Here is a 14,295-nt window from a genome sequence, read left to right as displayed (position 1 = left end):
CAGACTTGTAACCAATTAGCAACTTTGTGGGTGTACTTAAAATTAACAAGTCTTTCCTACCAGCAGACTAGGTCAACACAAATTATTTACGCAAAACTAGAAGTCATCTCCCTTCTTTTCTACTCTATGAAGTAGGTCTAGAACATGAGGTAAAGGACTGTTAAACCTTTCTTTGTGCAGTAGGACACCCCAGAACCCACTGTCTCACTTGCATCACGTTCACTTGTCCTCCCAGCATGGTTTTCTACAGCAGCACTGTCTACATTTGCCAGGTAACTGAGCACCCATATGGTGGGAAAACAGATAAACTAAAACAGAAAGAAGCAGACCTTCAGATCTAAGTGTTTTTTAGAGAGAATGAAAAAAGTCTGCTGAATGAATGCATCTGTTATGCAAAAATGTGTCACAAAAGTGTCATTAACTAGTTACAAAACCCCAACGATTTTATTATAGGCTAGGCAGGGCTGTGATCCACCCCAAAAGCATACTCCCATGTCTTTAACTCTAGCCCTTCATAAAAAAACCTGTGGGAAGATATAGTCTAGGTTTTAAAAAATATACATACTGGAGGTTCAGCCCTTGATATTTCAGATGAACACCTGCCACTCTTTGGTAAGTGTCAAAACATACTGAAAGAGACATTACAAAGTTTTCAAAGAACAAGTGACCAAACCACGTATGGAAGGATAAAAGCAGATTCCTTTGGAATCCTTAGAAATGTACTGTTATATTGGATCTAGAAGCAGATCAATTAAAGAAAGTGTTTGAGAGTGAAGAATGCAAATAACAGTCACACAAGAGGGGTGCTTGGACGAGTATGCTCAGGCTTGAGAAAAGTTTTAGAGAAAGATCACAAGAAAGCAGCAAGAGCTGTAGTAAACACTTCTAGTGATATAGAAGAAGGTGGCTCATCTGAACTGGAGCAATAACCCTACCATGTGAGGTCCGGGAAAAATAAAATAAAGATGACCAGCAGAAGAATATAACAACAGCTCTCTACTATGTCCAGTCAAAAGTACCACTAGCCTGTTCAGGCAGACCAGTACTTTGTTTTTTTTGGAGACAGAGTATTAGTGGAAAAACTGTTAGGGGTAGAGAGTCAAAAGGATCAGAGAAATGAAAAACTTTAAAAAGGAGAGAAAGAGAACCAAAGTAGGAGTAACAAGTAGGAACTCAACAACATCCCACATACAGCACTATGAAACCAAGCAGCTATTTTTCTTTTCCTTATTTATTTGGTGGACAATCACACAACAGACTGGATCTTCATGCTTTGATTTGGGGGGGACATCACCCCTTGGGTCTACCAACCTTTACTTAAATGAGTCATCCAGTGGTCTGGTTGGCAGAACAAGGTGTAGGAGAAAACTAGAATGCCAGAAACTGGCATCATGGTCCTAGATGTATTAAATACTACTGGCATTCATGAGCTTATCAATTTGCTGGAGAAGCACTGTACAACTAGAAAGGTAGGGGAAAAAATAAAAATTGCCTACCCCAAAAAGTGCCTTTCCTTGCAGGTTTACAACCTCATCTGAAACACAATAATTAAATAGCCTTGAAACAGGCAGAGGTTTTGCTCTTGCTTTGACTTTCACATGGAAATAAAGAAAAAGCATGCCTGGTGTTTCCCAATTTAATGAAATATTGTGTTGCACTGACTCTTGAGGGAAGATTGAAATGGAAAAATTGTATGCCCAATGTGTTTTAAAAGTAAACTGGTTTTGGATTACATCATCCTGCTGAAAAACAACCATTTTCAATTAGTGTAACAATTTATCTTAAGGCCTAAAGTATTTTAGGTCACTATGCTGTACATATTTTCTCCTGGTTTTAAAAATGGTCACTTGTCTAACCTGGCCAAAAAAATGCAGAGCTGAAGTATTCAATCATTTTTTTATGGTAGTAGCTATTTCCACAAAAGCACTGACTACTTCACTGAAAAGCAAGAAGCTGACTAGAAGTCCAGGAGGGGAAAAAGCTCAAAGAGGAAAATCTGGGGTTTTTTTTCAGGCTGTGCTTGGTTTAAGTGAGAAGGGAAAAACCTCAACTAATTTTAAGGTCTTGACGAACATGCAGATTCAACACAGCTAACTAACAGATTTAGTAAACAAACAGGTGCCCAGGAAAGCATACCCCATCCCTCATTCCATGTAGCCATACGTTTATAGATAAATCTGGTTAAAAAAAAAATCTTTCAAAACTCTGTTTCAGTACATTTTAACAGAATTAATATTTATAGCCAAGAACAGCTTAATAGCTGAAAGCAAAAACAATTTACATCATTCACCATTTTTAACATAACAAAGATAAAAACATTAATCTTTTGCTTAGGACAAATAAGACTAAAAGGTCCAGACTCAATGTGACTAATTTCAGTATTTACCTATGGCTTAGTCCTACCAATCCTGCATCTGCTAATATTATCACTGAAAGGGAGAAATCCAGTCTCTGCCTGCCTCCACTTGTTCCTTCCTATTATCTTGCTCCTACTGCCATCAGGACTTACCATTACAAGGAAAGCAGAACTGAAAAAGTGATCCAAGTTAAAACAACCAGTATTTCCCACACCTGACTGAAAGTGAATTGGTTTCCTGTCCTGGCTCACCACGCTGCCAGCACAAGGATGACAATGAGAACTCCGCCAGGAGAAAGGAGTGGGCAATGAAGGCAGCAGGTGGGGCACAGGCTTACAGAAAATGAAAAGCATCTGTGCCTCTAACGTAGGGCCTTATTTCTTTATGGCCTCTCCAAAGTCAATGGGAAATAAACATTGCCAGAGGGTGATTCTTCATACCCTACTAATCAACTTGTGCTGAAAGAAAAGAGCCAGGCAAAGTCACCTACAAATTAAACCAAAAAAAGTTGATTATATGAAGGTTTCACAATTAAGATTTTCATCATTTGGATTTAAAGTGGTGTAGCCTAACAGTAGGGAACCAAACATGGCACTGCAATGTGCATTTTATGCTTTCTTCATCTACCTGCCTGCTGTCAAATATTAGACAAGTAACATCTTTGTGTCTCTTTCCTTCTGAGCTTTTTTTTTGTGCGTGCTGTAGAAACTGCATGTTTTTAAGCTACCCAGCTAACAGGCACCTGCTGTTTGCTCAGTGCTTGGCAAAACAGATCTTCCAGTTCACCTGGTTTCCCTTACTGCTACTGCATTGCAGGGACAAGATGCAGCCTCCGTACTGATGAGAGGACGGACACTGCACATTGCTGTAATCCTTCCCTGTTCACCGCATCAGGCAGTGCTAATAACAAGTGTGCAGCTTCCTTAAAGTTCCCTTCTTCTTCCTAGTAAATCTTTTCCCAGGGGTTAAAAGTACTATGGTTATCACCTCAAAGGGTAGCAAAAGGAGCCAAGTATGAAAGTAGCATGAAGGGAAAAAACAAACCGAAGCAACAACAATAACAACAAAAATCAACAGAAATACAATGGTAAGTTTTAAAGGAAATCACTTCCCAGCAAAGTATCTTTCAGGCAATATAGCCTGGATTTTAAATCTGAAATCACAGAATTGGGGTAAAGTCATCATTGAGGGTACAGAAAAGTGTTTCTGAGATGCCCAGCCTGAAATATGCTATAGATAAAAACCAAAACAGAGGAATAAACAAGCAGGCATGTGGAGCTGATGTTCGCATCAGGGAAGGTCAGGGTCTGAAGGTTTACCACCACAGTCCTGGTTATAACAACAGCAGAGGCTTCACTCATACAGACGTCTATAAAAACAATTTAATCTTCTTGTGTGAGGCTGAAAACACAGCCAAGCACTGACAAAAGTGACTGACTAGCTACAAAACCACACCCAAGCCCAAAGCAGGTTAGAAGGAAAAATACCTCTAATTTCCCTATAAGTTACACATGCAAAGAGTAAACTTTGAATGTGGCTATGTCATTTTCAAATCGATTATATAAACTCAAAATGCTCAGAAAGCTACAAAATCCTTTCCTGCTGTGCATAATAACAAAGATTTTATCTGTTCTCAGAACCAGATCCATTTATTACTTATAAGAAAGGTTCTGCCATGCTAGCAGGTTTAAATAAGATATAATTTTTCAATGAAAAACAAGCTAAGTCTTACATACCAACTGTGATGTCAACGTTGGAATCTCTAGTGAGATATTCAAGTACAGGGCCAGAAACATAGCCAGATCCGAGCAATAAAACCCTCTTCTTATTACCCACCTTCAGCGACTGAGCGTATTCCCTAGGAGGTGTTACAGGCAAAATTAAAAACCACCGAGAAGAAGGAAACTGTAAGATGCTAAAGCTAACAGAATAAGTATGTTTTAGTAAGTCTGCAAACCAAGAGCTCTGTTCAGACCAAGAGTCAAGTTCCTGGCTATCTAACCCAAGACTGGGCAATCGCTGTCTAGTACTGCTTCCATTCTTCTGCTGCATAACTTCTAGTTTCTTTCCTCTAATATAAACATGGTCAAATCCATCAATGTGTCCACTGCTTCTCCAATCGCTACTGGCTGTTCAACAAATTTTTCCTCAATTGTCACTGTATTTTTCCCAATGGCCAAATTACTGTAACCTGATCACTTGAGGACTGCCAAGCTGTCTATGTCATGTCAGGCTGTCAGAAAGGGATTCCAGGCTCCGCCTTGCTCCCTTTACACCATGGGTAACTGTTAAAGTACACAAAACCATGCTGGTGAAAGTGTATTTTAGGTAAGTTATACTAGGTTCATATTAGTCCATTATAGGAACATGATAGTCAATAAAAGTCAAATAAAAGTTAATGCCTAATTAAGAAATCCTGTTTGCAGACAAGAACGCAGATTTGAAAACCATTGCAGAGTGTTTCAACAAAGCTTCTACTACTCTCCTAAATAAATTTAAGAAATAGCTCTCCTCTTGGCTTTCAATATAAAACGTATTCACATGAGATTTTGCATTTCTTTTTGCCAACCAGAATAACATAGTTCAGCAGTTGTTTAAATATATTCTCATAAACATATAAATTATAGTAGGAAAACACATTTTGGTTGTTTATAATTATTTTACTTTTAACTAAAATTTGCATTAAGTTGTAAAATTAGGATTGTAAAACTGTCTGTCTAAAGTATCATCACTATGCAGATAAAAACTAGCAAATAAAACACATTTTCTTAAAGCACTTTTTAGTGTTGAAGAAAAGGAACCTGTTCATTGCCTTATTGTTTAACATAATTAATGGAGATTGAGGTTTGGCTTTTCTTATCCTGAAAACGAATTTCAATAAATAGTTAGGACCTTCAAAGATACACACTTATGGGAAACTTCAGAAGTGTATAAGCAAGTTCCTCAATTTCCCCTTTATCTACTGAGAGGTTACACAGGCATATTAACATTTTTCATAGGTAAACTATAGGTGTTTATTAGTAATAGGGAGCAATGGGAAGGGATATCCAGGTTATATATATTTTTGTTAGCTTAATCCACTCAGTGCTACTTCTTTCATATTACCATTGGCAGGTAACTACTGAGACAGGGTATGGATGAAGTGGTAGCTAAAGCTGTAGCTACAGGAATATAATGAAAAGTCTGAGTGTCTCACAGAGGCTCCTGAATACATCCAGTCACAGAACAATGCTATACAGCACAGCACTTGAACCATACTAGAGGAAACTAGATCCAAGGTATATTAGAGAGCCTTTTCCTTTCAGCCATTCCTTTCAAAGGACTGTATGTTATACCCATTTTAAAAGGCCAAGGAGTAACAGAATAATACTGCCATGTGGCTGTTTTCTGCCTCTGGTGAAACAGTCTTCATAATGTAAGGAATGGAAAAATGAGCACTTTCTCGACTTCAAATTAAGTTGAGAGTTAACAACACATGTTAATGATTTAGGCAATGTGTATGAAGAAAGAAGGAAATCGTCAAGCTAGGAGACATTTAGACACAGTGCAATACAGCAGTATTCCACCAAAACAGATGAGTAAATAAATGCAAACAGGGATACAGAATGCAGACAAGGTTGGTTTTTTTTTTTTAATTGGAACAAAATAAACTTTAAGAAGCTATACATTACCTGCTTTCCCTCAATTTCTGGATGTATTCATACTTAGCTGTCAGTGAGCCATTGGATGCAATCACTGCCTAGAAATACATGAAACAAATTTTGAGGGTTTTTTGTACCTGTACATTTTAGAGCAGAGGAAAACAAGCAGAGTATCAAATTGCAAAACTTACATCTCGAACAACAGACGAGTAATTCTGGCTTTCAAGAGGTTCTGAGCCTTCTGATAACAGCTACGGAGATAAGTTATTTCAAATCAGGTCATTTTATTTCCCATTTTTTTTTCAGAGTAAAACATCAAGATTTTAAGCAACATTTAAATGCATGCAACAATACCAATATCTTGTAGATCTGGAATTCTCTTGGCCCTGATCAGTGTCATTTGACTATGAAAATACAGGAATTCAAACAGCAGTCTGATGGTGAGTGATTGTTGAGTGCCCCAAGAAAATCAGATTTAGACATCTACTGCAGGGTCCAGGAGCAATGAACTACCTGCCAGAGCCTGTTTTCAAGAGTTCTTGACAAATGCCTAACACATCCAGGTCACTAATGTCTCATTCACATGTTGCTTTTTTTAAAGTATTGGCTCAAGACTTAGAAAGTTGGGGGTTTTTTTAAGTACAAAGTCAGTTATGTTCTACAGCAGATTCCTTTTGAATGTATACAGGAGACCAGAAAAGCAACAAACAAGCAGACCAAGGTCTGAGTCTTTTACCTTCTTGTTGGACACATAAGACCTTACCATCTCTTCAATATACGGGAAAAGCATATCGCCAAAGTACTCTGTTGCTTCTATAGGAAGCTGTGCTGGCAGATTGTCAATGGAACACATGAGGATCCCAGAGCCTTCAACACTGAAAGAGAGAAAGCACGGCTCTTCTAACCTACTTGTCCTTGGTACCTGAAAGGTACCACCTTTCAGAAGTGTTTCAAATGCATGATTTTTCAATATAATGTTTCACTGTATAAATTACAGAGGAAAGCAATAAAAATTAAAGGCTCTCCCACCTGTCATGAATAATATGCTGGTCAGCATCATACATACAAAATGGACTGTCAATTGTTGTACACTCTGTCATAAATTCTATAGATCCTCCAGTGTCTGCTGAAATGTCACATATTGCCAGAAGTCTAAAGTGATTAAACAAAAAAAGACAACAGAATAGAGCATTATCCAAATTACTAAGAAGCATAGGTATAAAAGATCACAAGTGACGAGGAAACAAAAGAAATGTGAGAAGATCTATCAGACTTGTAGTTCCATTCATCTTAACCAATTTAGAAGTCAACACAACACAAACGATGACATCCAGAAACTTAATGGAAATCTGGCCCTACTGTAGTCATAAGATTTCCATTCACATCAACAGGATCCATATTTCATGTGTAACTTCTCAAAGACCAGAAGATGGAGAATCCACTCATCCATCATTTTTTCTCTGTACTCCATGTCCTTCCAACAACTCCCATTCATTATCCATCTATCAATTCCCCCAAGCTGTCACTGGGCAGTCCTGCACTAGAATAACTTCATCGTCACAAAGGGAAACCTAAAGAGGCAACTGCCTCCTTTCAGTTCACAGCTGGTGCAGGTGGAGCATTCATTAGCCTAACTCACAACCTTTGGCTCCACTCAAGGTTAACACTTAAATTCTTTATTTGTCATGTGAGAGAAAGAAAGGTGTCAAGAGTGGGCAGAGAAGAGACAAAGACCTGCTTCCTCACCAGGATACATTGCCATATCCTCCCCAAATCCATCCCCAGGCCAGTCTCCCAGTGAACTATTACACAGGGCTATTAGAGAAAGGGTGGCTCCCACCCACACTGAAAGGAGACTAACCCTGGATTTGCACCCCACATTCCATCCTTAAAGCTATTCAGGATTGTGAAGCATTTCTGCTACCTGCTGCAGAAATCAGAGGTGTTAAGGAACAGTTATTGAACTTGTACAAGCCAAATGACAGGGTAGGAAGAACCTCAGCAACAAACTCTGCTCAAGCACAGAAACTTCAAGTAATAATGGTGCAGTAGGTACATTTCCCAGATGTCACACTGTTTGTATTGGATTCTGCACAAGGATCAATGGCAGAACTACCTTTGCAGAAAGACAGCCAATACCTGTCAATCATTTGTACTGTGATGTTTTGAAAAACTCTGAACTGTGAAAACAAGACTGCAAAGCACAGAAGAACAAAAGCAGAATTAAGGTGGCATTGTGCAACGTGCAAGAGGAACAATGTAAGAAACAGAATCATTTGGTAGATACTGTGGTGAAACTGCCTAACATTATGATTTAATCATGGTGCTGAAGAATTGTTACAAGTGAACAGAGGTGTCTTACTTGTGTGGTAACTCAGGACAGCCCTCCGTTGCACCAGCAGCAGATCTAACCGGCACCAGCAGCTTCTGAGCATCCTGTCGACTTAACAAGCGAGGAGTATGTTGTTCCCAGTATATGCCATTAATTAAACAAGTTGTGTAGGGTGCAATCTGCAAAGAAAGTTAGATGTTTGATGTTTTCATCTAGTATTTTAAGAAGCTGAAAGCACCTGGTCTAGTGTTTTAAATGAATGCTCTCTCAATGGATGGATATGCAAAGGTGTAGTAACTACCAACACTCTGTGGAAAACCTTTCATAAAAGAACAGAAGAGATGCTCACGTCAGTGTTAAAGCGAGAAGTGTAAAGTTCTGGATGTTTATCATAGTCTACTGGATCATACAGTCCATCACGTTTCCTTACAAGATGATGGTGACGACTTAAAACTGTCCCATAGACTTTTCTGAGGTCTGAGGTTTAAAAAAAAAAAAACAAAACTAGCTGTTATATTTGGACAAAGGGTTCCAGTGTTTTCAATCACTTTATTGTCACAGCATACCTCCAGATCTGGAAACTTCCTTTAACTCATGTGGTTCCACAAACTCACATGGGAGGGCATTGAACATTTCTTGAGCACCCTGTAAACCATGAAGCAGGATTCAGAACGAGCAGAGAATATAAAGGCAGTGTAACACTGCTCATTTGGTGTGTGAAAACAAATACAAAAATGCCATGCACATTGACTGTCCTGCCAGAGAACATCTTGAGATGCACAAACCGTTTCACACATACCCCCACTTATCCACAACAAAGCTGCCTGGGCTCTTTGTACAAGGAATTTACATCATTCCCCATTACTGCAGTATGCCTGACCCACCATCCAACGCCTGGTTTATATTTCTAATGGCAGAGCTGGGAGGCCTCAACTCAGCCACAATAGATGGTTTTGCTGCCACTCTGAGGAGCAGTTTCTTTTTAGGGAAAGACCTCTGAAGCCACTCCTCACCAACCAGGCTGTTCTAAAGGCAAAGAACTTCAAGATGACTTTCCCAATGAGCTGTGATCATAGAACACAGGCCTTTCAGACGTACTATCCTTTTGTCCAGAAAACACACATTTACATAGGCAGTAATGTCACTTTATAGCTGGAGCCCAGTTAACTGATCGTTGTTGCCAAAACCAGGGATAAGCCTTTTTCCTATGTCGTAGAAAATAGCTCTAAAGTCCAGCACTTGTAAGCCAAGTCAATGCTATAAAAACAGACATAAAAACTCAGTAAGTATTAGAAAAAATAATTCTTTCCCCCATACTTCAATAGGGTGGTTCAACAGATCTTGTGAGCCCAGTGTCAACAGAGGGAAGAGAGAGGGAGACAAAAATCATGCAGGTGGGAAAGGAGAGAGGAGCAGTAAGACTTAACCCATTTTTCATGGTAAGAAGTTAGCATGGTCAGCCTTGTCAGCCATATTCTCATCTTAAAGGTGTTAGTTTAGGGTACTTAAAAATTCCTACTGGCAAAGGAAAACCTGAAGTCCAAGCAAACAAAATGAACTCATCAACCCATTTAACCTGATAAGTATCAAATGCCAAGAAGTTCTTCTAAAAATAATATAGCACTTCATCTTGAAGACAGAATTCTTACCTTAGAAACATTACCAGTGCCTGTAAACACAAACGTTAAGGGCCCAATTGACTTTGGCATCAATCCCAGTGAAATTTCATACCCAGCATCCCGTACTGCCTGCACAGCCTGACTGCTATTCCTGTAGTTATGTGCCATCCCAATGTGCTGAAATCAAAGGCACAGAACCATCAAGATATTTTCCTTATTCAAATACAGATAATTAGCAGATGTGCAAATGTCATTTTGCTAAAGAAAAATACATACACATATACTCTTACCATGAAGGGAGTGTGATGTCCCAGGGCTAAAAATCGTAATCCCAATCCATGCAGAATGTTGATCATTCCTATTGTTAAAAAAAAAGAAAAATCAGACCATTAGTGTTGATTATGAATATGCAGTTAGAAACTGCAGAGACTGACTGAAGTCTAAAATCATCCTGGATATTTTTGGCCGTGGTTTCATATTAATACTTTACTCCTAAAGAAAGTCTACATAAAACCAGGGAAGGAGAAATTCAATAGCGGGCCATGACCTTAAACCTGCTCTTGGCCAACATCATGCATTTCAGCACCATTTAATACTTGGATATCCTTTTATGAGATGCATCCACATCACCACCAGATTCCAAAGGAGAAGATAATAGAGTCTCCTGAAGAAACAGAGCTGAAGTTCAGTAGAAAGGAATGAGAACCATGCCTCACATTATGTAAATGGATAACAGAGCGACAAACAGATGTTGTTCAAACTCACAGGACTGACAGCAGCCATTTCTTTCAAAAGGCAATTCAGTTGATCTCTTGATATTTAGTCTGCCTCAGATTAGTTGAATAGACAAACAGGACTTCAAGACAACATAAAACAGTAGATTTGGCAGGAAACCATGGGACTATTTGACATGTAGTCTCATCAAAAGCAGGGAGCACAAAACAGAATGGAAAAAAGCTCTTAAAAGCAAGAGTTAAAAATGCAGTTAAAAACGCATTTGCAAGCCTCAACTTTCAGGAAACACAGACAACCAGAAGTATTAAAAGAAGTTACTTGTTGCAAGCCTGCCTTTACTTCATGCACTATACCTGCTACACCAGCCCACTTTCCAAAGGCCACAACTCGCATTCCTTTATGATCAACCATTTTTTCATAGTCAAACAGTCGAATTTCCTGAAAATACATAGCAAACTGAGTATTAAAATTTTCAGTGAATGCAGTCAGTGGCACGTCGGAGACGGAGCAGGTCAAAGCTCCCGTGACGGTCAGTAGCGGGATCGCGCCTGTGAATAGCCACTGCAGCGTAGCCTGGGCAACACAGAGAGACGCGGGCTCCTTCACGGTTTAAAGCTGGGCTGGCGATTAAACCTGCGGCAGATGCCCTCTGTTATCCCCCCCCCCTCCCCCCAGAGGGAAAGGGAAAGGGAAAAGGGAGAGAGACTTCTGGGTTGGAAAATTAAAACAGTTTTAATAAACTATAATAATGAAAAAAAAGTATAATAATAATAAAATATATACAAATATATATACAAAACCAAGATTGAGCTCCCCTGAAGTCAGCCACGTCACCACCGGCACTGCAGGGCAGGCTCCGGGAAGGCCCAGGCTGGGCCTAGCGACGGTCGAGAGCTGGATTCAGGAACGCACGGATCGGGATCGGGGGCAGCAGGAAAACAGACGGAGTCCTCCCTGGACACCGGCCATAGCAGAAAGAGAGCGAGACCCTCGTGATCCCCCCACTTTATACCGAGAATGACGTGTATGGGATGGAATACCCTCGTTGGTCAATTTTGGGTCACCTGCCCTGTCCGCTCCCCTCTGCAGCTGCGACCCCGCTTCGGCTCTTCACTCGTAAGCAATGAGGAATTCAGCAGTGACCTTGGTTTCTCTCAAGAATATGTACAGCAAGAGCCTTTCTGCACAACATCCTTACCGGTGCCTCAGTGATAACTACAAACTTCGAGCGTTATCAGTCCTGGAAGCAGACACTGTCTGCAAAAACATGCAGTTAGTTTCAGAAAATGCAGTTACTTAGAGGAGACTTAGCTGAAAGTAAAAATCACTGAAAGGAAAATCGGCCTGGTTTAGGCCAAACCAGGACACCTACAAACTACCTTTTCATACGTCTTTGTCATCCTTCGTGATAGAGGCTGATGGGCATATATAAGAAAGGCAAATAATTCATAACAAGTATAAAAATAAAAACCTAAAAGTTGCCTGGAATCCTTGTTTTAAAGAGTCTCTGCACTGCCCATGCACTCTTGGCACAGAGCTCCCCAACAGGCCACTCCAGCTGCTGCAGACCCATTCACATCCTCTGCCAAGAGGCTGCTCATTTCTCAGTGAACTGGCTGCCTCCCTCTGTAACAACCAATGTGCACTCTGGCTTAACAACTTTCCAACAAGCCTTCGTGCTCACACAGCGTGAACCTCTCTTGAGCATACCATGCTCGCAACTCATATTCCTTACGCACATAAACAGAGTAGCACTGCAAGCACGAGATCCTCTGCGCAAGAAATACTTGGCTCCAGGAAAGGACACTGAAAACAGTCCTCATTAGCTATCTACACATATGCACGCTGAAAGTAACCATACTAGGCAGCAAGCTTTCAATCACACTTCAGCATTAAGTTCAGTTTCCACCCCATGCCAACAGCCAATTGTCTTCACTGTGACACAATTTACCTGTCTTAGAATCTCATCCAAAAGGGGCATGTTTGCCTCTTGGGCTTTAATAGTGTGAGAGAAGAAGGCATAGTTCTTTTTAGGGATCAATTTGTCCTCTGGAGGTCTCTTCACACCTACTATCAGAGAAGCCTCGGAAATATCTTCTTGAATAATGCCACCTGCTTTGACATAATCCTATGAAAGAGAGAAATCAAAGTAAATTTTTCCGTTTTTTTTCATATTCAGATCTCAGCACATAAGCAACTAGAACAGAGGACAAATAGATAATTCTACAAAGCAGAAACAAGTTACTGCATGTGATATGTTCATAAACCTCTTTATCAAAAAGGGTATCAAATATTAAACTGAATTTCCATGCTAATATCCTATTATACAAGGCCGAAACATAATTATGTGTTAGTAAAATCCTTCATCTTAAATTCACAGACTACAAAAAGGATATTTTACTACATTTAAAGTATCTTATAATATTGCAATAATGAACAGTCCTTTGTAATGTGTTGAAATACTTGGAAATAAGTTTAGAGAAATCTGACAAATTAATCTGAAGACTGATGATGTGTGATTTTATAAAATCATATAAGACTAAGTCCAAGCTGAAGAGCAACTTCTAAAAGGATGTTTTTTCCATATCAAAATTTTTGTTCTCCTTTATTTCAAAAACATATTAAAATTCCAGCTTTCAATATTGTAGTTGTGTACCTAATGCGATCTGTGCTTTGGTGAAAAGCAGCACTGTGCCTTAATTAAAAGGTGATATGTGCAAGTGATCACTAGTTCCCTACCAATGTTTCAATTTTTATCTGTTGGCTCAGATACCTTGCAGTAGAGTATTACTGCTGCTACAAGAACTGCAAAAGCTCTCAGTCTTGAAGCTATCAGCATTAAAGAAAAAAAACCCTCTCTCCTCATTTTACATGAGGTATGGGATTGAAGCAGAAAGGGGATTCACCAGATTTGTCCTTACTCTCTTGTTTTTAAATATGCTTATTTTTTACAGCGTTGCCTCCACAGAAACAGAAGATGAAAACACCAGTGTTAGATGAATTCCAAAGTTCTACTTCAAGAGCACCTAGAACTTCTTCAGAGACAAATGAAAGGGCAAGAAATCAATAAAAACAACTCCAAAAACCCACCAGTCTGCCAGCATTACATGAAAAGGCTAAACAAACTACTCCTTTTTCTCTCCACTAGGACACAATGACTCCTCATTTAACAACAAAATTAATAATATGTTTTCCCATGTATGTCCTTTGCATATTATTTTTCCAGTACTATGGTTAATCACTGAACTATGGTTTTGCTTATCTAACTCACAATGGGACCTTACCTTTTCATGGATGGCTCTCCGGTTTGATGGCTGCACCACGACCTTGTATCCCATCTGTGTCAATTCCTTAACATGCTTTGGTGCTAGAGGTGCTCTTCTTTCCCATGCATTAACATCTTCTCTCCTGATTGCCAGCACAGCCTTACGATGATGCCAACACTTAGCATGACGGAATGCACACCTACCATTTGTGTGACTAAAGGCTCGGAGCATGGTAAAGCCTGATGGCAGCAAAGACAAAGTAGCAAAATAATACATGTATATGCATGCTTCTAAAAATTGTTCGTGCAAAAGTTCTGGTCTCCTTTAACATCTGCTGTAAAACAC

General features: G+C 39.5%; 1 protein-coding gene across 2 annotated transcripts in view; it reads right to left on the bottom strand.

The window, feature by feature from the left end:
* The window catches only part of AASS (aminoadipate-semialdehyde synthase), a 33,433-nt gene that overhangs the window by 14,886 nt on the left and 4,252 nt on the right, over nucleotides 1-14,295 (bottom strand). For both annotated transcript variants that reach the window (XM_068401268.1, XM_068401269.1), the window contains exons 2-14: nucleotides 13,969-14,189; nucleotides 12,636-12,812; nucleotides 11,038-11,122; nucleotides 10,240-10,307; nucleotides 9,980-10,126; nucleotides 8,897-8,975; nucleotides 8,680-8,807; nucleotides 8,361-8,509; nucleotides 7,028-7,150; nucleotides 6,762-6,873; nucleotides 6,190-6,249; nucleotides 6,029-6,096; nucleotides 4,094-4,215 (exon numbers count right to left, since the gene is read on the bottom strand). In XM_068401268.1, the coding sequence (XP_068257369.1) occupies nucleotides 4,094-4,215; nucleotides 6,029-6,096; nucleotides 6,190-6,249; nucleotides 6,762-6,873; nucleotides 7,028-7,150; nucleotides 8,361-8,509; nucleotides 8,680-8,807; nucleotides 8,897-8,975; nucleotides 9,980-10,126; nucleotides 10,240-10,307; nucleotides 11,038-11,122; nucleotides 12,636-12,812; nucleotides 13,969-14,181 (1,531 nt within the window). In that variant the 5' untranslated portion in view covers nucleotides 14,182-14,189. The remainder of the gene's footprint in view (nucleotides 1-4,093; nucleotides 4,216-6,028; nucleotides 6,097-6,189; nucleotides 6,250-6,761; nucleotides 6,874-7,027; nucleotides 7,151-8,360; nucleotides 8,510-8,679; nucleotides 8,808-8,896; nucleotides 8,976-9,979; nucleotides 10,127-10,239; nucleotides 10,308-11,037; nucleotides 11,123-12,635; nucleotides 12,813-13,968; nucleotides 14,190-14,295) is intronic.

The sequence above is a fragment of the Nyctibius grandis genome, chromosome 5 (assembly GCF_013368605.1).
Source record: "Nyctibius grandis isolate bNycGra1 chromosome 5, bNycGra1.pri, whole genome shotgun sequence".
NCBI classification, from domain to species: Eukaryota; Metazoa; Chordata; class Aves; order Nyctibiiformes; family Nyctibiidae; genus Nyctibius; species Nyctibius grandis.
This window is presented reverse-complemented; position numbering and strand designations above follow the sequence as displayed.